This window comes from Cricetulus griseus, chromosome 2, assembly GCF_003668045.3.
Source record: "Cricetulus griseus strain 17A/GY chromosome 2, alternate assembly CriGri-PICRH-1.0, whole genome shotgun sequence".
Taxonomy (NCBI): domain Eukaryota; kingdom Metazoa; phylum Chordata; class Mammalia; order Rodentia; family Cricetidae; genus Cricetulus; species Cricetulus griseus.
The window spans coordinates 40,941,033-40,968,520 of NC_048595.1; the positions used below are offsets into that span (position 1 = coordinate 40,941,033).

Genomic DNA, 27,488 nt, shown 5'->3' on the forward strand with positions numbered 1-27,488 from the left:
CCCCCAATTTGGGCCCTCCTTGTTACCTACCCTCTTCTTAGATAACCCAGAAACACCTGCCCAGGGGTAGCCCCAGCTAACCAGCATTGATTGTCCCAGTAAAGCAAAGTTTTCACTCCCACAGATTCTTAATCCAAAATATCACGTGAGAAAGTATCTAATTTAGTAAAGAATTTGTTACCTGTTGATTACAGTTACTCCCTTTCTCAATGTCTGGCAGGTATACCACAAAGACTTGTTACTTATTAACTGAACCTGACTTCCTCATGTACCTTAACAGTACTTTCCATCCACTAACCTTGTCTTTGAAGAATCTAATTTGATGATCTGTGGATTTATCATTGAAATGTTTGGTATTAAATTCCCAGTCTTGAAGAGGTCGGAGCATCTCAGCCACTCACTCAAGTGGTTTCACTTTGCCACTCAAATAGTTCTGCATCTGAATTCTTGAATTCAGGATATCTGCTTGCTGGCCGCCTATTTGTGTTTTCAGTTTAGCTTGTCAAATCTTCCATAAAATTTTTACTGCAGGCAGAGGTGATGTAATTCCTTTCTGACATTATACGACTTCCTTAGAAGATAAGAAAATTCTTTATCAACATAATGTGACTGGGTACAATTAATGGAACCTATCACGTGTCTTAAGTATATTTTGGTCTAGCACTTGGTTTTAATTCACTTTATTGGAAGGCCTTATTATATATTACCTCATCAGCCAACACGGCATTCACTGTTAAATAAGTCACCCTAACTGGATTTTCAGGAAGATTTTACTTTGGAGAATTGAGATAAATGTGTTTAAATCAAATTTATGAAGGTACATGTTATACATGATAAAATGTTCATGTTTCAGTCGGGCATTGGTGGCGCACACCTTTAATCCCAGCACTCAGGAGGAAGAGGCAGGTGGATATCTGTGAGTTCGAGACCAGCCTGGTCTACAGAGTGAGCTCCAGGACAGGCTCCAAAGCTACACAGAGAAACCCTGTCTCCAAAAACCAGGAAAAAAAGTTCATGTTTCAGTTTTAGTGTTGACCAGTGTGCACACCTGTATAACCATGACACCCGAAGTTCCTAGAAAAAAACCATACTGGTGTTAAAGGTGTGAGGATGACTGATTAGTACTTCATGATTGAGAGCTGGAATGATCCAGACACAAAGCCAAATTATCTCCTACCTTTATTCCATGAATAGCCACTGTTGTGTCTGAACTGACATCTTGAGGACTATCTTTTGGAATGTATTGTCCTAAAAGACCATTAAGTTATGCTGACTCAAAAGCTAAGAATGAGCTGGGTGGTTATGGAGCACACCTTTAATCCCAGCACTTGGGAGGCAGAGGCAGATGGATCTTTATGAGTTTGAGGTCAGCCTGGTCTACAAAGTGAATTCTAGGACAGCCAAGGTTTCGGAGAGAAACTCTGTCTTGAAAAAAAAAAAAAAAACTTAAAAAAATCAAAACCTAAGAACGTCATCAGAGGGGGCTAGAGAGATGGCTCAGAGGTAAGAGCACTGGCTGCTCTTCCAGAGGTCCTGAGTTCAATTCCCAGCATCCACATGGTGGCTCACAACCATCTATAATGAGATCTGGTGCCCTCTTTCGGCTTGCAGGCAGGTGTACATGCAGACACAGCACTCATATACATAAATAAATAAATCTAAAAAAAAAATAGTATCTTCAGATAGTATCTGAGACCCATAGCAGATCTGCCCCCTTTGTTGCAACCCATCTGCTTGATGTTCCTATGTAACAGTTTTATTTATTTGTTTTGAGACAAGTTTTCACATCGCCCAAGCCCTTGAACTTGCTATACAGTCAAAGATGACCTGAAACTTCTGATGTTCCTGCCTCCAACTCCTGAGCATTGGGATTACAGTGTGTCTGCCATGCTGGTTTTATGTATTACTGGGATGGAAGCTTAAGCTACCAGTTTCCTAACTGAACTACATTCCTCATCTCACCACTGTAAATCACTGAAAGCTATGTGCCACCATGCTCACAATCAACATTTCTCCTGCCACACAATTCTCACTCATGGCCTTTTTAGTCACTTCCCACTTACCCACACCCCGAATGCCAGGTAACCACTCATCTGCTTCTCAGTGTAGATAATTCTAAGTGCCCTACAGTTTCACTTTAAAAGTTCTGGCTTGAATTTGGCTTTTCACTCTGCATGTTTTTAAGGTTCATTCATGAGCCAGGGGGTGGTGGCCCACACCATTAATCCCAGCACTCAGGAGGCAGAGGCAGGCAGATCTCTGTGAGTTTGAGGCCAGCCTGGTCTACAGAGTGAGTTCCAGGACAGGCTCTAAAGCTACACAGAGAAGCCCTGTCTCAAACTGCCCCCATCCAAAAAAAATTCATTCATGTTGCAAAAATCAGCAGTTTCTTCTTTTCTGTTATGTGTAGTAGCCTTTGTATGAATAGACTAGTTTCTCCATTTGTTTGTTAATATTTCATTTCAGCTGTCAGTATGTGGCCCTCTCTGGCCTAACACAGAAAAGCCTGGAGAATTGGTCTGACCAGCCCCTGTGTACTGCCCTGAAGCCTCTACAAGCAAAGGGCTACAGGTGTGTATCTGTGTGAACATTTCTCCAGAGCCCTTCCTGCACAGCTGGTGGTGATGTCATACTAAAAGCACTATTTAACTCCAAGGAGAGGTTAACAATTAAAATTCATTCCAGTTTTAATGACAAGTCCTGAACCTACTCAATGCACTTGTATGAGAGCAGGGCCTGCATATGCAGCCTCCCTTTGCTCTCCTAGAACTGGTCCATTTTGAGTAATGTTGGGCTTTCAAACAAGTTAGCAGTACTAGCTTTTGCTTTTCTGAAAGAAAAAGACTTTATTTGTTAGCTTAAAAACAAGGCTTGGTCATGACTGTTCAGTATGTTGTTAATTCCAACTGTCAACACTGCTCCCTGGTTCCACCTTTAGAGAGGAATCTGGGATAATCTAGTATTCTCCTCCTACCACTACGGTTTTTGAAGGGGTGGGGAGTTAAGTTTGTCATTTATTTACGTTAACTCATTAACCATTCAGCAGCTGTTGGAGAGGAGGTTATATTCCAATTCCTGAATCATTTAGCAAATGTGTTCCCCACCTGGAAATGCCTTACTGAATAAAAGTAGCCTTTTCTCTCCACCCTCTAGGAAATCCAGTCTCTGACAAAACTGATAAAGGTGGGTGAAAACCATCTCACCCTTTTCTAGAATTTACCGTATGTGTGATTGTGACTCTCAAGGAAGTGTTTGTGTTTGCTGCTTTGGGGTGGGAGGGAATTTGTAACTTCTCTCATTCATAAAAGAAACATTACACCTTTTGAAACACACCAAATGGATTATTAGTAACTTATTTTTCTTTTTTTGGGGGGGGTTGAGACAGGGGTTTCTCTGTGTAGTTTTGGAGCCTATCCTGGCACTCACTCTGGAGACCAGGCTGGCCTGGAACTCACAGAGATCCGCCTGCCACTGCCTCCCGAGTGCTGGGATTAAAGGCGTGCGCCACCAACACCCAGCTGTAACTTATTTGTTTATTCATCTATTTATTATACATCCTGGTCTCAGCCTCTCCACCCCATCCCACTCCCCAGTCTCCTCCTCTTCTGTCTTCATCCAGAAAAGGGCAGGTCTCCCATGAGTATCAATAAAACATGGCATATCAAGTCTAAGCACGTCCCCATGTTTAAAGGCTGTACAAGGTGACTCAGTATGAGGAGTAGGGTTCCAAAAGCCAGTAAGAGTAGGAGACGACTTGTTCCTGCTGTTAGGAGTCCCACACATGAGAGGACCAAGCTACACAACTGTAACATATGCGGAATGCCTAGGTCAGTCCCATGAAGGCTCCCTGGTGAAACTTTATTTTTTTAATATTTATGTTATTCTTAATTATGTGTGTGTGTGTGTGTGTGTGTGTGTGTGTGTGTGTGTGTGTGTGTGTGTGTGTGTGTGTGTGTGTGTGTCTGTGTCTGTGTGTTCATAAGTTCAGATGCCAGGAGAACAAAGGCATCACCAGATCCCCTGGTTGAGAGGGCCAGGCAAATATCATGACAAGCCCCTAATAACTCAGTTAAGAACTAGGCTGCACGCCTTTAATCCCAGCACTTGGGAGGCAGAGGCAGGCCGATCTCTGTGAGTTTGAGGCCAGCCTGTTCTACAGAGCGAGTTCCAGGACAGACTCCAAAGCTACACAGAAACCCTATTTCAAAAAACAAAACAAAAAAAGAGCTAGGTCTCAGTTCTTGCAAGTACTAGGCCTGTGACAAACCCCACCCCACAATAAAGACAAAGCCTGGGACTTGTCCAGACTTGCCCAATAGAAAAACTATAGCCTTAGCCCACCCACCCCTGCTAGCCCTAACCAATTAGAAATGTACTAATATGATTGCCATTTGGATAAGCCAATCCTAAGTAGAATGGTCACACTGCTTTTAAAATTCCTGTAGCTGTGCTTAAAAGGAGTTTACAAGTCCCTCTCAAGGTCATTGTCATTTCATATAGAGGTGAGTGCATACGCCTGCACACATGTGGCATATACATGCAAAGACGCACACACAGACACAAGAATCAAAAGCATTCTGTACCTTTTTCAGGGCTGTCAGGAGCAATCAGTAAGCAATTAGCCTGGCAGTCTGAAGGCCTCAACATTTTTAAGGGAGTACATATCTTGACGGTAATAGAAAAGGTTTTTAGCAGAGGAATGACATAAATTAGTGTTCTGAAAAGATTACTCTGAGGAATGCAAGGGAGATGGGCTACAGGAGAGAGTATCACAGGCAAGTAGGCAAGTTACAGGACCGTCACAACAAACCCAAGATAGAGAAAAGGCCTGTGCTATGCTCAAAGTGATAGTAAGGCAGAGAGAAGGCAGGCTTGCACACAGGTGGTTCTCATCTGTCTTCCAAGAGCTCAGGAGGCTGACATGGGAGAGTTTGAGGGCCCCTGGACAACATAAGATTCTACCTTAATAACAAAGGAAATGCCCTGTGTTCATCTAGATGAAGGTGGAGGAACAGGGGTCCTAGGCCAATTTTCTTTCTCACCCTCCACTGTAGCTAGCCCTTCTTCCCTTTCTAATATCAAAAGGCCACCATTATAGCATCTTTCCATTTAAAGTTTTATTAAAGCTTAATGAAATAATTAATATCTTATCTTTTGTTTTTGTTTTAACTCCAGTACAAAAATACAGTTGGTGAATTGACAAAATGGCTCCACACAGGGCTTGAAGGCTTGAGTTTCTCTAACAGCAACGGGGAAAACATGCTTCCGGCTGAGGCTGAGTCCCAGCACTGGGCCATTCTTGACACACATTCGTGCGAGCAGGGAGGCCTGAGCAGAGAAGGAACAGCACAGGAATTCAGGAAGAAGCCCAGGATTATCACCAAGAGAAAAAAGAGAATGTCTTCTTAGAAAACGCTATAGAAAAGATACTTCCCATCGCCGTTCACTTCAGCCTGGGTACAGTAGGAAGAAATGGGTAAAGGCGTAAATACTGACATGGAGTAAATCTCCAAGTGGCTCAAGTTTTTGTATCAGATAGCTTCATCCTTTACATTCAAAGGAATGGATATTTAGGAGAGATGAGCAGAACATAGTCGGCCATGCTGCTGGATGCACAGACCAGCTTCGTCAGCATGTCTCTTCCACAGTGAGAGCTCCTCCCAGAGTAGGTAGAAGCCTGGTTTCCTGGTGGTGTCACTGTTCTGGGTGGATTCCCTCCCTGATGCTTTTCTTCCAGAACACGCCTTCATGTCACAGCTCATCTTGAAAGTGTTTCCCTCTGAAGGCATCACCTGTCAGCCTCTCCTGAGCTTCTTTCATCCCCTGAACAACTGGAATGGAGGTAAAGGGTGGTGTAAGTATGGATCATCTTTAGCATCTGACATGTGATAACAAACTGTTTTAGGAGAGATATGAGAAGAGCATAAGACCCGAACTCAAGATCTACTTCTGGATTTCAGCCCTACTGTGTCATGGATCTCTTTCCCCTGTTTATAAAGCAAGAGAATGCTACTTACATCTTCGGGTTACGAGAAGTGAGAACTCTGGGAAAAGCCGTGTGCTCACCTTTGGACTGTGTTAGTATGGAGAAGACAATAGCAGTTGCATAGAGTCTAAAAAGAAGGTGAATCTTGATAGACTAGAGTTAGGACTGAAAGCCCCACTGCCCTTCTCTGTGTGGAAAGTCTGTGTCTAATGCCACTTCCAGGTACCAGCATTGGTTAAGGTGGGTGCATCCTCCTTACCAGAGGACAGAGATATGACATCTCTATCTCTTCCCTTTTCCCATTCTAGGAATAAGAGTTCCAAGGACAACTAAAAAGTGATCAGTGACTTGGCAGTCTAACAATAGGTGATACACGGCAACTTAGCAAGTGACTACCCGACTATCCTTTAAAGGCTGGGGGTAGTGTGGGAATGCATCACAACACAGGACATCAATTCCAACCCACCGCCTCTAGAATGACAATGCTTCAGAACCAAGAGAGCAAAAAGTGAGGCAGACACTTCAGCCTTCCTTCACCCTTTGTGCTAAAAATGCCAGTCCCGCTGCCTGCAATGTGCTTTTTCCCTTTTTTTGCTGACTACAAGTTGCTCTTTGGACTCTAGCTACATGTTTCCAGCAAGTCTTATCCTGCACACACTCATTTTCAGTTTGAATTGTCTTTGTGTCTTTCTATGGGCACATCATTTTTTAAAATAATTTATTTTTTATTTTATGTGCATTGGTGTTTTGCCTACATGTAGGTCTGTGTGAGGGTGCCAGATTCCCTGGAACAGGAGGAGGTACAGACAGTTGTGAGCTGCCATGTGGTTGCTGGGAATTGAACCCAGGCTCTCCGGAAGAGCAGCCAGTGCTCTTAACCGCTGAGCCACAGCCCTACATTATTATTTTGTATTACATTCTTTATTTATTTTGAGTGTGTGTACAACAGCACTAATTTAGAACAGCTCCTGTGTAGAGGTCAGTGGACAACTAGCAAGAGGCAGTTCTCTCCTTCTACTGGTTCTGGGAAATGAACTTAGGTCATCTGGTTAAGCAGCAGGTAGGTGCCTTTACCAACTGAGCCATCTTGCCAGAGCCAGAGACAAATTCTTATATTGCTTGTCCATTTAGTTTAATATCTTTGAAACTGCATTCACTTGCTCAGTGAACAGTTTGCATTCCTCTTCCTCTGGATTCTTACAAGAATAGTTTAGTTGCAATGGAAAAGCAAAACAAATCAAATCCAACTCTGGCTTATTAGCTGAGGCCAGAAGCCAGTAAGTACCTATGTAAGCTTCAGCCTTTAGCTTTTAACCAGTTATACGCTCTTCTATGGGAGTCTGAGCAGCTGGGAAAGGCTCAATTTTATCTTACAGTTGTATCTGATATAGAATCTAGTCAAAAGCTAGTCATGTGGACCATGTTCAGCCAATAGGTTGATAGACAGGTTGCTGCCACAGATCTTGCCTGGGATCAACCATTCTGCCTTGTTTCTCTCAGAACTGTACCTTGCTCAGCATTGATGTAGAAATATTTGTAGCTGGGGTTTCCACTCTCATTGATGATTTCAGGACGCACCTTGCCACTGGGATCTATTAAAGACAACTGTGTGAGGATTGCAGTAATTTCAACAGAAAGATACTTCAAACACCATTTCGCACACTAGGCCCTCAGGAGATAAGACCCATCTCTGCAGCTCATCATGTCATCACCCTGCTTTTAGAATTTCATGCTATAATCGTAAAAATTTCCATGTACTTTCTTGAACATAGCTTACCATTTCTGCTATCCCCTTTCTGGAATGTTCCTTTTCTGCTTGATAATGGTATATATAATTACACATTTCCTTATTTGTATCATCCATTAAATCTGTCAAAATTTTTCAGGTTTTTTTTTTTTTTTTTTTTTTTGAGGGAGGATAGGGTTTCATGTATTCTAGGATGGCCTCAAACTTTTTGTTGTTTGTTTGTTTGTTTTTGTTTTGAGACAGCCTGGCTGTCCTGGAACTCAGACCAGGCTGGCTTCAAACTCACAGAAGTCCCCTTGCTTCTGCCCCAGTGCTCGGATGAAAGGGATGTGCCACCACCACCCAGCTCAAACCTCCATCTGAGACTGGCCTTTAACTCCCAATTCTCTTGTCTCTGCCTCCCAGGGCTGGGGTCACACATGTGTGCCACCACTTTTGAAACACAAAGTTGGGCATGGTGGTATATACTTTTCCCAGCACTTGGGAAACAGAAGCAGTCCAATTTCTATGAGTTCAAGGCCAGACTAATCTACAGAGCAAGTTCCAGGACAGTGAAGGCTTAAAGACAGAGAAAGAGAAACCCTGTATTTAAAAAAAAAAAAAAAAAATTGTTGAAAGACACATGCCTAGTTATGCTTGTCCATCGGTTTAGCTGCATACAGACGTGAGGTGGAAACTATTTATCTATTCCTAACAGTGTCTAGCACCATGTTTGATATGTGGGTGATGTCCAAATGACTGAGTGACTCAACAGAAGGTCATACTCTTTATGCTTCCCTGTAAAAGCGGTTATCTAATGGGAAAAGCTTGTTCATTCTCACTCTTCCTCTTCCCACCACCACCACCTCAAGGTCTCTCTGTAGCCTAGGCCAGCCTCAAACACATGATCCTCCAATGCTAGAATTCCAGGCGTGCAGCACCTTGGCCCAAGTCCCTTATTCTCCAATCTCGGTCTTTGGACCCTTCAGTTTGTCACCAGTATAATTCCAATGCTTATTATTTCTCCCTACCAACATCTTATCCTGGGTCATCCAATAGGCTCTTTTGCCTTACCCAAGAAAAGGATGCGTGGAATATAACCCCCATCAGGGCTGAAATCTTCATCCTTGGGCTCCTCTTCATCCTGTTAAGATTAAATATAAGCCTTAGAAAAGAACATATTCTTCCTCTCCTCAAAGCCTTTCAGAGGATCCCAGGCTTGCTCAGGCCAGGAGGCTCTATGTAACCTGCCCAGGTCCCACCAGCACTTCTTAAACTTCATGTTCTACCTTGTTCAGACATCTTTAGCCACGCGAACCTACTTACTGTTACTGTCACCCGACAAACCAGACACACTCATAACATGGGCTGCTGAGCTTGCTCTGCCTGGACACACTTCTTCAACCTCCACCAGGTTCACTCCCTTTTCTACTTCTGATTTTTGATCAAATGTAATTTTCTTTCCTAGCCACCTATTTTAAATTATTAGTAATCTTATCTCCTTTACCGTTAACTTCCAGCCATAGCATTAAACACCATCTGGGGTATTTCATTTTACTTGTTTTTCCATGCTAGAACGTTAATTCAGTGAGGGAATTTTGCTTTGTTTGCTGCTGCACTCCCAATCCTATTATCACTGACTCGTACACAGTGGTTCCTGAATGAATGATTAAGACTGACATTCTGACTACATTTTCTGAAGTTGGGGGACATTCATTGAAGACATCTTGCCCTCTCTGAATGAGAAATCCCAGTTTACCCCAGAAGGTAGTATGATACTGCTCATGGAAAATAAACAGTAACTTTATAGCTTGTGGCAAGGTTCCCATTATAGGGATTAAATAGGGCCATTTTGGGGGGCTGGAGGGAGCACTGGCTGCTCTTCCAGAGGATCCAGGTTCAAGTCCCAGCACGTACATGGCAGCTCACACCTGTCTGTAACTCCAGTTTCAGGGCTTCTGACACCCTCACACAGACATACATGGAGGCAAAACACCAATGAACATACAATAAAAATAAATTATATATTTAAAAAATAGGGTTTTATTTAAACTGCTTTAATTAGCACTATTCACTAGCTACATGCTTGATGCTTCAATGCTGACTATTTACATGTTCAGAAGATTCTTGGACCCGTGCTTAAGCAAACAATCATGCATATCTAGAAGCATCATCGTAAAGTACTCCATGGTACCACACTGGGAGAGTATGGCCTGGGAGGGAGCACACCTTGGTCACAGTATTTTCTCACTTGTTAGGCTCTTAGAGTTTTAACAAAATCACACACTTGATTTCAGGCCTTTCTATGAAATGGGAACAATACCAATGACCTAAACAATCCTTTCTAAGTCTAAGACTTGATATTCCAAGAGTCAGGATCCCAAGACCTGAGTTCTGTATGAATTACATAAAAGATGCCTCCATGAGGAAACAGGAAGGCTGCACATAAAGGCTAACACAGCCAAGCATCTAGTAGGTGCTCAACTGAATCATAATTTTCAGGAAGTTGTAGCCTTTATATAAGACTATCTATATAGAAGAGCTATATGAAAATATAAAATATATTATAACCAAAAGCAAAGGATGAAAAGACTCCAAATTTTAAGTACTTATTCAAATTCTCCATTTCTGCTTCCTCTCTAAATGCTGGATGGCTTTCTAGCACAGCTCTCATGTAAACCTTGGTATTAGAGGTCAAGAGAAAAACAACATATACGAGTAGCCAGCTCTGCCCAGTATCACTTTATACTAAGTCTAAACCAATACCATAAAATCACAGGGGAGGTATATGTGTGTGTTGGGTGGGACATATCAACCTCTTAAAATCTTACCTCCAGATTTACCATAACAAAATTATGGGACAGTTCTGAAATTTCTTTAGATTCTGCAAATTTGGGTTTTAAAGCTAGAGAGAAAAAAAGAAAAGATTTTGCAATGACAGAAACATTAAACATACCCAAACACTAATGTGTATAAACATCACTAATTCTCATTGATGGGGTAACTATTTGGTAAGCTGATTCATGTAACTGAAACTTTCAAGTCTAAAAAACTAGAATTAGAGATTGGTGAAATGGCCTAGTCTATAGTGCTACAGATAAGCCTGGGGGCCTAAGTCCAATCTCCAGAACTCACCAAAAAAGCTAATTTGGTAGCTCCAAGTTCCAGTGAAAGACCTTGCCTCAAAAAACTAAGTAGGGACCAACAATATGGCTCAGAAGGTAAAAGCAATTCCCATGCAAGCCTGGCAACCTGAATTTGATTCCCCAGAATCACCTTTACTCCCAGAGTTCTGGATTCAGAGACAGGTGGATCTGAGTTCCAGGCTAGCCCTGTCTAGACAGCGAGTTCCAGGCCAGCCAGGACCATACAGTGAGACCTGTCTCAAACAACAATAACAAGTAATAAGGACACGAATTTTAAAAAAATAAAATAAAATCATAAAATAAGAACTGGGCATCTAGATTCTCACCCTGATTCTAGCACTTGCATTGTAATGTGATGGCAACTGGGAGTCTCATTTATGAAATAAGGACAATGGGGAGCTGGGTGTGGTAGCATAAGTTTTGAATCTAGGACACAACAGGAGGATCTCTGTCAGGCTGAGATCAGCCTGGTCTATGTAGCGAGTTCTGGCACAGCCAGGGCTACACAGTGAGACCCTGCCTCAAAAATAAATAAATAAATAAATAAATAATGGGCTGAAGAGATGGCTCAGTGGGTAAAGATAGCCACTGCCACTCCTGATGACCTGGGCTCAATCCCTAAGAACAGATGCTTACAAGTTGTCCTCTGACCTCCACACTGTGTGTGTGTGTATACATACATATATACATACATAGTGTGTGTATGCATGTGCCATATAGCACACATGGAGTCAGAAGACAACGATGTAGAGTTGGTTCTCTCCTTCTCCTTTCACCTTTACATGGATTCCAGGAGTCAAGCTCATGATGCTAGACTTGTGTAGCAAGTGTCTTTACTCAGTTAGCCATCTCTCTGGCCCCCCAGCTTGCTTTTTATAGTTATATTTCAACTGAAAAAGGAACCACAATGTTAGTAGTTTTAGGGGCGGGCACTACCCTGTCCTAGACCTCAATGGAGTTCTCATGTTCCAGCCTCCCAAGTGCTGGGATAAGGAGGCTCAACACCACTTCCAGGCTTTTGTTTGTTTTTTATAATGGGGTCTCTTGGGTGTGTGTGTGGCTGGGGGGGGGGTTGGGGGTTGTTGGAGCTCAGTAAAGTACTTGTTCAGCATGCACAGTGCCCTGGCTTAGATCCCCAGTACCCAGATGTAGTGGCACATGCTTGTAATTCCAGCACTTGGCAGGCAGTAAGATCTACAGTTTGAGGTCATCTTCCACTACGCACTGAGTTCCCGGTTAGCCTGGGCTACATGACACCCTATCTCAAAACAAAACACTCATACAATAAATACAAATAAAATGCTGGACTGGAGCGATGGGTCAGTGGTTAAGAACACTTACTACTCTTGCAGAGGACCTGAGTTTGATTCCCAGGATCCACAGGTATCTGTAACTTTAGTTTCAGGGGATCTACCCTCTTCTGCCCTCTGAAGGAACCAAGTGTGGTACACGTAAGAGCAAGGTAAACTAGAGAGGATGGAGTTAACTCCATTCTCAAAAAAAGCCACCCTGAGAAATTCCCTGCATGGCACAAGATTGATTCAGCTCCAGCCAAGGAGCCACAAACAGCTCCAAGGAGCACCCAAACCGTGCCCACCTGGGGCAAAGTGACCCTATCTAGGAGGCCAGGCAATAACTAATTTTGGTAAATAACATCTCACCACAACCATCCTTGTGGGCAGCTGTTAGTAACAATTTTGAGATTCCCCTAGCCCCCATGTCAATGAATCCAAAGGTTACCAACTCTCTTACTGAATCCTGAACAGCCAAGGCACATACCACCCTGCTTGCGTTTTTTTCCCTTTTAAAACCCCTTAGAATTGAGGCCAACCCCCCTTTTCCTGCAGCTGCTATGCCAGTTTGCTGGACAGAGTTCCTGCCGAGGCTTGTAACTTAACATTAAACCTTATATGTTTGCATCAGTGAGTCGGCTCCTTGGTGGTCTTTTTTGTGGTCTCAAGAACTTGGTATAACATATGGCATAGCAGTACACATACATCCAGGCAGGCTCATCCATAAGATAAACACTCATCCATAAGATAAAATATAAACAAATAAAATGGTTATGAAAGAAAAATCAACTAAAATTTAAAAAGTTTAAGGAAAAACAGGATCTCTCAGTGGAACTCATGCTATCCTTGAACTTCTGATCCTTCTGCCTCAGGCTCCCAAGTGCTGGGATTACAGGCATGCACTACAGTACCTGACTGTTATATTCCTCTTATTTATCTTTTTTTATTTTTGAGACAGGGTGACCTCAAACATGTGCCCATGCTTCTGTTTCAGCTTCCTGAGTGCTGGGATTACAGGCAGCTGCATGCCCAGCTGCACTTCTTTTCAAAAACTAGGGTTTTACTAGTCGTAGTGTATCAGTGAAAGAGAAAACCTGACTGGTAACATGGCAGGCAGAAAGAATACACGCCAGTCAAAGGTCCTCTGCTTCTGATTGTCTCCTTCCCTAAACCATTATGTCCCTCTGTACAGAATTTCAGCTTCTGCTTAAGATGTCCTGTCCATGACATCAAAGTGCTTAACTCCATACACCTTCTAGCTGTATCTTAATCGACACATTCCTCCTCAAGCCCCCTGTAAAAATAACTGCAAATTTCATGAAGGGAGTGAAATGTGTCCTATCTCTTTGGTATTGCTTAAGGCAATCAGCAGTGCTCTGCCAGCACCAACACTGTAACTTTTACAACACATTTCAAGCCCGATGTTGGGGTGAAACACTTGTACTTACCTTTGCAAGCTCCACACCAAGACTTATGGATGATCACCATCAGGGGCAAGCCACTTAAAAACAAAGAAATTATATTCTAGTAAAATCTTTCAAAAGTACGCTAACAAAACAATCACTTTGTTGAGTCAAAGAATACTGAGTGCAAAGAAATGTTCCTGGCTGAGTGGTGGTAGCACACACCTTTAATCCCAGCACTTGGGAGGCAGAGGCAGGTGGATCTCTGTGAGTTCCAAGACAGCCACGGCTACACAGAGAAACCCGGTTTCAAAAAACCAAACCAAAATCCTGTTGAATGCTTTCAATTGGAAAATTGTAAAACAATCCAACTAATTAATAGATTACTATCAGAAAAACTATTGCAAATTCCGTTTCCATAAATTCTGAAAATTTGGGCTTTAAAAGTAAAAAGAAAAAAATAGAATAGCCTAAAAACATCAAATTACAATATTTTAGATATTATTGTATCTGTGATTATTACATAATAATTGCAAATGTAAATAAAAACCTTCCATTAGTATGCTAAGTATAAAATTAGGATATAAATCTGTGAGATCAAAGCTAGCCTGGTCTACAGAGCTAGTTCCAGGACAGGCTCCAAAGCAATACAGAGAAACCCTGTCTAGAAGGAAAAAAAGAGAATGACTCAGTGGGTAAAATGCTTGCTGTATAAGCACGACAGCTTGAATTTCAACCCCCAGTACCTACTCAGGCATCCACTCCATTACATGACAAGGTACCATCCCTACACCCCCTATGTTCAAAACCATACAGTACTGATATCAAACACCATATTCACTATACACCAGTGCTATTCTACATGGTGCTAGGTAAACTATTTAGCTACCTTACCTTAGGCTTACTGGGAATCTGAATGGACTGACTTCTGCCTTTGACATTTGTAAAGGCTTATAAGCCATAGGAGGACAAGTGTACATAGATGGCAGGATGTAGGTGACCATAACTAAAGCACATTAAACTACACAACCTCACTAACAACCCTGGGGTAGAAACTTTAAAAAAATTTTTTAATTATGGGCCAGGCATAGTGACACATGGCTTTAATGCCAATAGTCTGAAGGCTAACCTCTGAATTCAAGGTTAACTTGGTCTAAATAGTGACCAAGTTAAGGGTATGCAGTGAGGTCCTGCACCCCAATAAATAATTACATTTACTTGAGTGTGAAAATATTTATTTAGGTTTTTCAGAACAGGGTTTCTGTGTGTAGCTCTGGCTGTTCTAGAACTCAACTCTATAGACAGGGCTGGCCTCAAACCCAGAGATCAGCCGGCCTCTGCTTCCCTGAGCGGTAGGATTAAAGGTGTGCCAAACTAATAATTATATTTATTTGAGTGTGAATATACCCATGAATGCTCCAGGGAGGGAAACCTAGGAAGAAAGAGAGCATGTACACAGGAGATCAGAAGTCCTCTTGTTTTGTGGTTTAAGTCCTGGAGATTGAACTTGGACTGTATTAGGATTGGAGGCCAGCACTCTTGCATAACCAGTCAGCCATCTCATCTATCCTTTTACTTTTGATTCAGGGTCCCTAATTATATAACCTAAACTGGCCTAGAACTCGTGGCATTCCTCCTGCCTCAGCCTCCTGAGTGCTAGGATTACAGCATACGCCAACACACTGGTCTAAGGTGGACACTATTAATGGTCTAATAGAAATGAGAAAATTAATCTGTGATGTGGCTCAATGGTAGAGCACTTACTTGCCCAGCATATACAAGGCTCTGGATTCAATGCCCAGCCCCATTCAGAAAGACCAAGACTCCCAAGAGATTAAATAACTGAACACATAAAATTTAAATTCTGCCATTTATAAGCTAACAAAAAGACTGATTCCAAAACCACTGTTCTTTTTGGCCATTATAGTATCCTTCATTTAAAAGAGCCATCTAGATAGAATATACTAAGCCTGTTTGCATTCCACACATTTCCCAAGGCCAAAGCCAAGCCTGAAAAATCCTATGGATAATGAAGATCCAGTATTTACTGATGTTTGCCCTGAAATATATGATGAAGCACAATTATGGAAGATGCCACTATATAGGCCAAACGATTGAGCCTCTCATGTAAAAAAATACCATCAGCCAAAGACATGCCAGTTTTAAGTTGCAGGGATAACATCAAGAGTCCAGCAGCCATCTTTAAAAGATTTTATTAGAGAAAATACCTAATTATTGTCTTACACAAACATCTGGTTCTCAGAACAAAAGATGTATCTGTGTTTGATGCTCCAGGATAGACAGCAAGAGGAACTGTACTCAAAAATACCCGTAGTATGAAAGAAGGGCAGTACAAAACTGTTATCATCGTCATTTTCTACTCAGTTGATTTAAAACAATTCTCCTCCATCCCGATGCAGTATCCCCAAGCGAGAGTCCAACCAAAGAAAAACTCTGCCCACCTGACTCCTACGCTTCAGCTTATGCTATACACGCAGGTGTGACACGCACAGCGGCGGTCAAGATGATAAGTCAGTCAAACTTAGCAACCCTACTACAGTGCGCTCTGCGCACTTTCTGACCATTCTTCCTAGACAAAGCACAGTGGGATTTAAACAGGAGCGCCATCCCACTACCTCTATTAGTGCAAACTCTGTCTCAGGTACTGAAGAAACATGTTGGTCAGCTGGGGCAGGTTCTCGTTGTTGGGATGCATTTTTGTGTAGGAAATAAACTGGCGACGGAGGCGACTCAGTTCCGCCAAGGTCAAGGGCCGGGTAAACGGGAAGTGCTCCGTGGTGCCAGGAAGTGTTAGCACATCTCCGGGTACAGCGCTCTTCTGGGCTTCCATCAGAGCAGTCAACACCTGGCTCGTGGCCTGATCCAACTGGTGCAGAAAGTTGCCCGAGGCTAGGGGCTGGGACTGCGTAGACTGATGGGGTGGGGGGGGCCGGATCTCAAACAGCGCAGACCGGATCTCAGCCAGGGGCAACGGCTCTTCTAGACCCACCACGGTGAACAAAGGTCGGTCCCAGCGGTTCCGAGAGTCGGGATCTTCAAAGCGCTGCGCCAAGGACTCCAAGAGTTGGGGAGGAAAGGCACTGGAAGCAGGCTTTGCGGGCTCCTCGGACTCCAGAGCGCCTGCAGCTGGTAGGTTTGACGGCGGGATTTCTTCCGGATCCAGTTCCCTGGAGACGGCAGGCGGGACTGCCCCGTTTGCTAGTGAGCCGGCGGCGCGCGGCTCCTCCTCCTCCACGGCGCCGGCCTCCTGACACCAGCGGCCCGGCCAGACCGGGCGTATGCAGTAAACCAGGCAGAGCGTCGTGCGCGCAGCCCGCGCCAGGCAGTACAGCTCGTACCGGAAGCCCTTGATGTAGTTCACCGAGTCCAGGATGACCACGTCCTGCCGGCTCAGGCGCCGCTCCACCGCCGCCCGCAGCGCGGACCGCAGCGCCTTCTCACGGGCGGAGTCGCCGTACACCGTCGCGTCCTGGTTGCCCAGCACCGAAGCATCGTCCACCACGTGCACCGTGTGGCCCTCGCCGGCCAGCGCCCGGCGTAGCTCTTCGGTACGCTGGCTCTTGCCGCTCGACGGCAGCCCGCAGAACACCACCAGCGGCATCCTCTCTAGGGCCACGCATGTGCGGACGTTTGCGTCAACTTCCGGTGGAACCCGGAAATGAAACCCGAACATCCTGTTCCTCTACTCTTTCACGCGATCTTTTGTTTCTATGGAAACGGGGATGCTTAAACTAACTAGTTCAAGGACCAACATTCTCAGAAAAGGAGACGCAGAGATTAGAATGGCATCAGTTATTTACACCAAATGTTATAGGCTTAAGAGAATATGATTGCCCGGTCGTCAAAGAAAATGCCTATTTATTCATTAGGATTTAATGGGCATTAATTACTAGCACCACATTGAGCATACAGAAAACAATTTACAAACCATGCATCTCTATTAAGGACTTCTCTTACACCTTGGAGCTCTTAGTAAATGTTTACTCATAACAACTATTTCAATCGTCAACATCTTTCCATGGTATGATATGAACATAAAACTGTTCCCTTAAGGAAATCCAGGGTCTTAACTGGGGGAATTAAGTGTGTACACACACACACACACACACACACACACACACACACACAAACAAACAAAAAAAAATTAAAGATATGGGTAGCCATACATTAGTGTGAAGAACAAACACACTGCAGATTTTCCAATTAAATCTGAATTTAAGATTTTTAAAAATTGCACTAAGCAGGTCTAGAGATGGCTCAGCAGTTAAGAGCACTGGCTGCTCTTCAAAAGAACTCAGGTTCAACTTCTAGCATCCACACGGCAGCTCATAACTGCCTGAAATTCCAGTTTCAGGGAATCCAACAACTTCATACAGACATACATCCAGGAGAAACATGAATGCACAGGAAATAAAAATAAATAAATCATTTAAAAATTGCACTAAGCTTCATGGATATATTCTATTTTCCTTTGAGTAAAATTTAAATTTAGCTGGGCATCTTTTATTCCTATTATTAAATTTGGCAATTCTACTACAGAAGGTTCGAGACCCCAGTATCATGAGACTGTAGGATCTGTTCTGGAACAGCAAGTACAAGTTTGGTAGGTGCAGAAGTGCAAGTGTGAGCATGTATGTGCCAGTAGTGTGGTATAATATAGGACACATAGGTTGGGTAGAGTAAGTCTCCAATACTGTACAGTAGAGAAATGAAAGTCCTGGCTCCACCACTTAATAGCAGTTTAAATACTGGAAAGTATTTTCTGTATTTCAGTTTCTTTTCTATAAAATATAACAGTTATTTCATAGGGGTACCAATCCCAGAGTTTGTGAAGGCTAAATAAACCAATCCTTGTAAACCTGACAGTTCCTGGCCTCTGCCTCCTCCCCCAGCCCTTATGCTCAGGGTTGTTGTACACAAGCCTGAAACATAACACTATTTTAGCTTTAGGCTAGTAGGCAGTATAACTTCCGGGTTGAGAGCACAGGTTTTTAAGTTAAAGAACCTAAAGAGGTATTGGAAGCTCACTTCTACTCTATACCAACTTATGATCCTGGACAAATTAACTGCTGAGTGGTTTAATTTCTCAGTGCTAAAAAAGAAAGTAACAATACTTAATAGAAATGTGAAAATTAGGGCTGGAGAGATGGCCAAGTGGTTAAGAGCACCAACTGTTCTTCCAGAGGACCTGGGGAGTTCAATTCCCAGCACCCACATGGCAGCTCACAACTGTCTGTAACTCCAGTTCCAGGGGACCTGACACCCATGGCAAAACACAAATGCACATAAAATAAATAAATTTAAAAAAAAGAAATGTGAAAACTAAATGAGTTATTTCAGATTACTTAACTCCCAGTACACAGTAAGTGCTGAGTTTTTGTTATTGGGAAATTCTTTAGTTCTTTTGGGACCTTGACACGGCCCTTCACCTGAAAGCAATGCTATGTTAATGGCTAGAAAGTTTTGTCACTGTAAACAGAATGACACCATGCTTTATACCTTGCAGCTGCCTCTTTCTTCCCATCTTCTAAAGTCCTCCAGTGAATATGATCTCCAAAACCTAGAAGGAAAGAGCCTTATAAACATCCATTCAATGAACAAAGAGCATAGCAAGGAAAAAAAGTGAGACATATTTGTAATAGATCCACAAACAAGAAAGAAAGAAAAAAAAAAAAGGCTTTTCTCTGCTAAGAGTCTAGTGCTCAACACCCAGCTCACTGTTTTCTAGGTAGACTGAACCATGAATAGTCCACACTCCAAGTCTGTTTTCATGCCTCTCAATGGAGACAACACCATCTAATTAATAATTTTTACGGAGATTAAATAATGATTTGAAATGCTAGGCCAACAATGCCGTAGGGATGAATGAGAATGTCCCACACCATAAATAGAAAGCATATCACTGAAATGACACACAGTGCAGCTTTAGAATCACAAAGACATGGGTCTGTAACTTCACTTCCCTTTAAGTATGTGGGGTTTTGAATGAAGCCATCTAAGCCCCAATCTCACCTTCTATAAAATCAAGACACTAATTTCTGCCTCTGAAAATTGGTATAAGGAACTAATAAGCGAGGTCAGGTAGGTGCATCAATTGTCATTATTCCTACAATTCAGCCAGAATGATTTTTTTTTTCTTTTTAAAATTTTGTTTACTTATTGTGGGTATGCAATGCTACCGCCTCCGTGTGGAAGTCGGAGGACAATCTTCAAGAGTTGGCCCTCTCTTTCCACCATGTGAGTCCCAGGGAGTGAGCTCAGGTTGGCAAGATTTGTGGTAAGCATCTTTACCCACTGACCCATCTCCCTGGGCCCCATGATCTTTTTCCATTATAGCACTGCTTAGTAAGGAAATTTCCAGAGGATATCTAATGTTCCAAGAATAAAAAGGTCAACTCTCGAAGGTTGGTGGTGGCACATGCCTTTAATTCCAGCACTCAGGAGGCAAAGGTAAGTAGATCTCCATGAGTTCAAGGCCAGTCTGGTCTACAGAGCAAGTTCCAGGACAGTCAAGGCTACACACAAAAACCCTGTCTTGAAAAACTCAAACAAAACACCTAGATGGGTATGGTGGTGCACACCCTTAGTCCTAGCACTCAAGGAGATGAGCTGACAGGTGATCTCTGTGAGTTCTAGGACAGCTAAAGCTACATGAGAGACCTTGTCTTAAAAACAAACAAACAACAAAAAACAAATAAAAGCATCCCACCGACTTTTGCAACCTCACTCTATACTTTCTTAAATCTCAAGACACAGAAGTATTTCTGTCTCTTTACATGTAGCACTGTACTCTCTCCCCTCTGTAGGGGAAGCTGTCCCCTCCAGGCTTTTTCATAACTGATCCACCTCTGCCTTTCTTCCCAACTCTTGCCTCCAACTCAGCACTAAGGTGTAAGTCCAGGGGGCATTTCTTCTTCAAGGGCTTGCTCTCAAACCACTCCATTCTTGTCGAACCACAACATTTTCCAGACAGAATCTTTAAACATTTGGGTGTCCATTTCTCTTACTCCAAGGGGAATTCCCCAAATGCTGGGACCAAACCTCTTGTATCTTTTCCTGTTTCCCTAGCACTTAGCAGTACACATGACTGTTGCATGCACTCCATAAAAGAGTTTTTGAAAATCTGATGTTATATCCAGAAAACATCAGTGATCATAATGCTAGCTGTTATTTATTTACATTTATTTATTCTTTTCCCTCCTGTTAAAGCCTTTCTTCCTAGTAAGTCCCCCTCCTATTTGTGTATCTGTCCATTTAATTAGGGTTGCTTGCATGAACCTGGGTGGGAGGTTACCTACTTGAGGAAGAGAAATTTACTAATGGCTCCACCACTGTGGAATGACTCCTTCTCCAACCACCATTGAGTTACATACCTATTGGAGGTCTCCAGCAAGCCCATGGCAAACATGGTTCCCACAGGTTTTGCCTTTTACCTTTCTCCTCCTTGCTAACCCATAGATTACATTCCTGAAGCCAGCCACCCAAAGTCTATTCCCTTATTTGGCCACTTCCTCCTCCTGAGCCTGACCACCAAGGTCCAGCCATCGAAGTGTTGAAGTCCAGCAATCAAAAGTCTCTCTTTGGCTCTATTAGTTAGAGAATTATTAAGTTCTTTAATTAAAACCCTAATTAACACGCCCAATTAATTAAAACAAACCAACTCATCCTAACACTGGGTTTCCCCCTTCCCCTTTATAAACTGTCATTTGCTTATTAGTCTGCCTCCTCTCTATCCAGAGGTCATCCTTTGTCCCTCCAGGACAAATACCCCCATTCCTTGCCCCTTTTCTCTTCTCCCTCCTACTCTATCTCCGGTCTTTTGTTTCTTATTCCCTGCCTGGAGGCAAATAAATCTCCTTTGAGCAGAGAACTCATTCTTGGTGTGTCCTGTGGCAACAAGGACACACCTTTTACCTATAGCTTTTACCTATAGCTTCTCACAGGGAAGTGGAGTCTTGTGAGACCCTTGTACAGGCAGCCACAGATGCTGTGAATTATGGTACAATAGCTATGTCATGTCCAGGAGACAGCATCACAGCATCCTTCCCATCCTCTGGCTTTTACTCTTTTGCCCCCTCTCCTGTGAACACACAGGAGCAATATTCAAACGACGACACTAACCATCGTCGTTTTTCCATCTCAACAGCATGGGCTGCTGATCACTTGCCTAAGGTAGTTTGATCCTGAAGAGTGAATCATTGAGAGTGAATTTGGGAGGATGCCCAGAACTGGAAGGTGCTGAAGGTGTTCCTCATCTCTCTTCTCACAAGCCTCAAAACTGGACAATTGAATTCTGCTTTGGCAACGTGCCTGACTAGAAAGCCTGCAGGGAAACCCACCCACCCACACAACAATGACATCCTAGATAAAACAGACTTTGAGAATGGACTCACTGCAATAATGGAAATCCCTAGGCAAACACAAAATCAGCTGAAGTCAGAAGAACAAGCAAAGGTGAGGCCACCCACCCCAAAAGCAAACCTCTGTTATGATATGGCAAACTGGAAATCAGTCTGAGACTCTTGTTAAACTACAAAAGAAAACTAGAGGGATTCCAGGTCTGAAACACAGTTCACCTCCACCCACCCCCACCCTTAGTAAATATCAAACCTTTCTAGACAGAAACATTCCTCACATTAGGACTCTCAGGTAGTTAATGATGAATAACTATTGTAAGTTCACCACCATAGATCCACAAATTCACACACACACACACTCTCTCCAGAAGCAACAGAGTTAGAGCATGAGTATTTTAGGTACTAGGCTTATCAAACACAGAATTAAAAACAATACAGAACAAAAACTACATATGAAGTGTTTAGAGAAATAACTCATGAAACCACAAAATAAACTGTCAAGTCTAAACCAGGAAAAGGTGGCATGTGTACATTTGCCATCTCAGCATTCTAGAAGTGGAGACAAGAGGATAACAAGTTTAAGGTAGTTCTAAGTTTAAGGTCACACTAAGTGTTTGAGTTTTGAGGCCAGCCTTGGCTTCATTCAATTCAGTTTCAAAATCAAACAACAAATCAAACAAACAAACAAACAAAGGGACTGCAGAGCTGTCTCAGGCAGTAAAGTTGGGCTTGTGATACCAGCAAGCGATTTTGTAATGCTACAGTGCACAGTCAGATCCAGGTTGTTAGAGCCTGAACAGGGCATAATGTCTCTCCCTATCTATGGTGAAGTTCTAATACTCAGTATTTTATAATATGACACTGTTTGAAGACATGGTCTGTAAAGAAGTAATGAAGTTGGCACTATTTCTTGAAAGAGGAGATTAAATATACACAGATGGAAGACCATGTTAATACAGAGAGAAAAGAGAGCCATAACAAGCAGAAATCAACCCTGCCAACATCTTGATCTGTTTCAAGCCTTTACAATCAATCAAAATACAAATCTCTGTTGTTTAAACCATCCAATTTAGTGCTCAGTCTGTAAAGCCTTCGCTACACAAGGACGAAGACCCTCTTCAATCTCCAGAATCCATGTAAAAAGCTGGGCCTGATGGTCTACATATGGAATGTCAGTGCTGGAGAGGCGAAGGCAGGGAGATCACTAGAGTTCACTAGCCAGCCAGCCAAGCCTGGCCCCAAAGAGTGACCCTCTCTCAAAAACAAGGTGGATGGCCATCTGAAAAACAATATCGAGGTTGACCTCCAGCTTCCACATGCATGAACACACACAAACAGAAATAGAGCCCCACTTAATCTAATAGTGTCATTACATTTATCAAAATGCACAGAAGATACACCAAGAGTTCAATGTAATATAAACTGGAGATCTTCATTAGTAAATGTGTCAATGCTAATATGGGAAGAGGGAAAGAGAGAGGGTGTATATGTAAACTCTGCATTTTCTACTCTATCTTTCCTTTTTTAAGGCCTGTGTACAAGGGTGTGTGCATATGTGTACGTGGGAGTGCATACCACAGCACATGTGTAGAGGTCAGAGGAAAACTTTATGGTGTAAATTCTCTATTTTCACTTTCATGCTGGTTCCAGGAATCAAACATAAGTCAACACACTTGTCTAGCACAGTGTTTCTGTTGAACCACCTTTCAGACCTCTCTTTTGTTTGCTCAGTTTTTTTTTAAAAAATCAATGGATACATTAAAATAACAACCTAGAGACAGGTGGGGAGGTAACCAGCTCTCCTGAATTTAGCACAGATGCAAGGAGATGAAGAATGTAACAGCTTGTGATAACAAAACCAATATTGATAATGTATTTTTAACCATAGCGGTTTTTAAAATGTGTTTACGGGTATTAACTTATTTTTCCTCAGAATAACCTTATGAGGTGCTAACTCTATCCTTTCTTCTTACAGATAAGGAAACTGAAGTTACAGAGCTTCCTGAGGGTTACATGCCTGTGAGAGGCAGAGCTAGAACTGAAACGCAGGTGGTTGCATCTATAGTTAGAGCCATTCATTCACTGCACTTCCGGGACTCACTAACAAAGGTTACAGAATAAGTGAATGAAGGAATGCACCCTGAGAACACCAACTTCACCTATAGAACGCCTGTGGGGGTTCTGCTTTGTTTTTGTTTTCCCCTTGAAAAAGAACTTACACAGGTGCAGTTTTAAGCACTATCCTCCTAGACATGGCAGCACAGAACCTCTGAAGTCAGTCCAGTTTCCTAAGTTGCCTCCTGCAAGACAGTTTGTGCCAGTCATCTGCAAAGGAAGCCAAAGGCTCCCGCGTCAGCAGCTCTTTTTCCCCCCAAGATGATGTTTAAAACAGGAAAAGTCATTTGCAAACACAGTATTTATGTCACTGTCCAAGCTCTTTGTCCTAAAGATTGTTTTAAAGACACCAGAAAAGCATCAACCCACACTCCAGCTGGTAAAACCTGAATAACGAAAGGTCAAGTGTTAGAGCTGGCAGCCAGGCCTGAGATAGGGAACACTGTACCTGCAAGGCAGAGTAACAGTGTGGCCAAAGTGATGGCTGCAGTCAGAAAGCTGAGCAGCAATCCTTGTTCAGCCCTTCTATCATTCCCACAAATGCTGAATAGAGCTAACAAAAACATGCCTCATGAAGTGACTGTGTCTGTAAACAGGGCATGGAGTGCTACTGGGCCAACTTTAATTCCAGAGATTGAAGTCATCTGTTTCTATTACAGGCAGGATGAGCACATGAATGGTTAGTTTTTTCCTCTGCACTGGAGGCCAGAGTGGTGCACTGGTTAAGGACATGGGCTCTAGGATACATCTTCCTGCTGTCCACTTCCTAGTAAACTCCTAATGCTTCATTTTAGATCTTCATCTGTGAAATGGGGATGACAAGAAAAATATTACCCACCTCATAGAGTCACTATGAGTCACTAGAGTCACTTCAGGCACTAATCTGTGCATTTTTTCACTGTATGGAAAAAATGCACAGATTAGTGCCTGAAGCTAGTGTACAAGAAGTAAACATTAGTCATGGCTCTCTTCATGGATGACATAGTTTATATTTCTAGTCAATAGAGAACAGTGAGTGTTTTTAGACACTGATGTTAGAGCTGCAAGGCCCTCAGGACACATTTTCTAGTCCAACCCTTTCTCTCACTTAATGGTCACTGGGGGAAGACTGACCAACATTAAAATCTAGGCCTAGTAATTTCAGTATAGTGCCCCCTCCACACTGCTGTGTTTGCTCTTCACAAGGGAAACTGCTGGGAGAGGGTAGGAAGGGTCACTCAGTCCTTCCTCTCTGCACACAGCCAAGGTATCTTCTGGAAGGAGCTGTAGCTATTTAGACTTTCTGGAAGAGACAAGATGCCCCAAACCTTGGAAACTCCTGCCTTGGGTAGCACTTTTCTTCTTTTTTGAGGTGGGGTGAGTATGTTATGTCCACAGAATCTATATGTGAGCAATACATAGAACAGTCTGTTTTACAATAGGATTATGAGTATTTGAAACATTTTGACCTCCTAGCACTCACTGTGCATTTTATCACTTCCTTCATTGGTAGAAATCCACACACCACCTCAGAAAAGCTTTTTCTCACCTTCCTAACTCAAGTAATGGCAGTTCCCTTGCCCTCCTCAGCTTTTTTACTTCCTACTCTACTACAGTCTTATATGAAAAAAGCTGAAATTCTCTTATTAATCTGACATGAATCTATCCTATTCTCTCTCTTTTGACTTGAATATACACCTGAATGAAAGCAAGAACTTCATCTATCCTCTTTATTGCCATGTCTCTAGTACCCAAGTCAATGACCAAAATATGATTTGGGGATCAAAAATCAATACTAACATAGGTGACTTCGTTCAGGTCCACTGAGTTTTCACTCAATCTCACTGCCCAGCAAGGAATACAAAAATGAGGAGCATTAGAAACAAATAACAGTCTGGCTTGGTGGTGGTGCACACCTTTAAGCCCAGCAGATACCACACTTAACACATACAGACATACATAAACACACACACCACCAACGGCAAGAGGAACCCATACAATAAGGTCAATACACAAAAATAACCATAGTAAAGTTGGGCTCCATTTACAATTCACCCAGTTAGTCAAGTCAGCTTTCAAAAAAGAACCGATGAGAAGGTATTCAAGTTTAGAAAGATGTAGGTAATAATAGCATGGAGTAGGGGATTCACACTTCCACCTTCATTCATAACCACTGATTCCTCGATCTAAAAAATCAGTTTCTTCCAACACACAAGCTGAGCAACACCAAAGACAACTGTTGGTGACCTAGCAGAAGACCTAGCCTTCATTTGGCTTTTTCTTCTGCATCTCCTGGGTAATCGGGAGTCTTGGAGGGGGGTGGTGAGGAATCTTCAGACCCAAGCGGCTATCTCTGATACACAAGTCACAAGCGACCCTATTTCTTCTGGCGGAAAGGTGACGGTTCCTAAAGGCTTCCCAACCACCCAACACTACACATGTTGGACTCTTAAACAACCTAGTTCTAATTTAAGGGTCATATCTTCCCAAGCCCAAGAATTAAGAGCGCCCAAAAGTACAACTTCCCTCTCTTAAATCCTTTCCCGACACGGTACTCCCTACCCCAAGAAATTTACGGAGCAGTTGACTAAGATGAAATGGGATCTGGTGTGGCCTAAGATACAGCGAGAGAAGAAAAGTGTTAGGACAAGAAAGGGCTCTGGGTCGATAAAGATTACGATAAGAACGAGGTCTGACCCTTTCCAAGTCCAATGTGTCCGGCTGAAGAAGTGATGAGGAGCAGGAAACTGAAGCACAGCAAACAGGTGGCCCCGAAGCGAAGCGACATCTTCACGGTGGTAGTTACACAGGGCCACTGGACTGAGGGAACTCGGGATTCACAGCAGAGGGTCCGCTCCGCTCTCCAATCGCTGCTCAGCCCAACCCCTCGGTTCCTAGATTTCTTTTTTTTTTCTTCCCCCAAACACTGAAGGAAGTGATGTTAGACGGATGTGGGCGGTCCCTCCGGGGTCCGCTTTGAAAAGAGGCTAAGTTTAAAGGTGCAGATCACGTAGAAGGATGGGGGAGTACATTTCCAGTTTGCTATCCCTAAATCCTGGCTGTCTAAGCCTAGGGACCCAGCCCGATAAGGTGGACCGAGATGGTGGGGGCTGGGGAGATGTTCGGGAAAACCGTTGTTAATTGCGTCCGACCTCCAGTCTAGCCCCTCCCTCCCAAGGACCACTGCACTAAATATTCAAAATGCAAATATTATCTGTGAGATCAGCTTCTCACAACAGAGGACAGGTCACCCATTGGCTTGGAATTTCCCGTCCCCCTGTACAAATTAAAAGAAAAACTGGGCAACAGCATTTCATTGTTAGATTTCTGCTCGGGATTCCGAAGAGGCCCAGTAAGCCCGTTTTGCTGTGCACGCGTCTGCCTTGCAGGCATGCACTTTGGAGCTGTGGACCTTTGCTTCGCCTTGCATCCGCACTCAGCCTTTGACTCAGACATGATGCAA

The 27,488-nt window shown here is 43.0% G+C and overlaps 2 protein-coding genes across 2 annotated transcripts; both read right to left on the bottom strand.

The window, feature by feature from the left end:
- Positions 1-5,097: 5,097 nt before the first annotated feature.
- Positions 5,098-27,145, bottom strand: Txndc12 (thioredoxin domain containing 12). The gene is made up of 7 exons (XM_027402432.2): positions 26,723-27,145; positions 19,074-19,134; positions 13,599-13,651; positions 10,544-10,617; positions 8,787-8,856; positions 7,495-7,578; positions 5,098-5,831 (listed from the first exon to the last, which is right to left on the bottom strand). The coding sequence occupies exons 1-7, from the start codon at positions 26,811-26,813 to the stop codon at positions 5,752-5,754; spliced, it is 513 nt and encodes a 170-aa protein (XP_027258233.1). The 5' UTR covers positions 26,814-27,145; the 3' UTR covers positions 5,098-5,751.
- On the bottom strand, positions 15,751-26,800 carry Kti12 (KTI12 chromatin associated homolog). The gene is made up of 3 exons (XM_027402431.2): positions 26,723-26,800; positions 19,074-19,134; positions 15,751-17,282 (listed from the first exon to the last, which is right to left on the bottom strand). The coding sequence occupies exon 3, from the start codon at positions 17,245-17,247 to the stop codon at positions 16,195-16,197; it is 1,053 nt and encodes a 350-aa protein (XP_027258232.1). The 5' UTR covers positions 17,248-17,282; positions 19,074-19,134; positions 26,723-26,800; the 3' UTR covers positions 15,751-16,194.
- Positions 27,146-27,488: the final 343 nt, after the last annotated feature.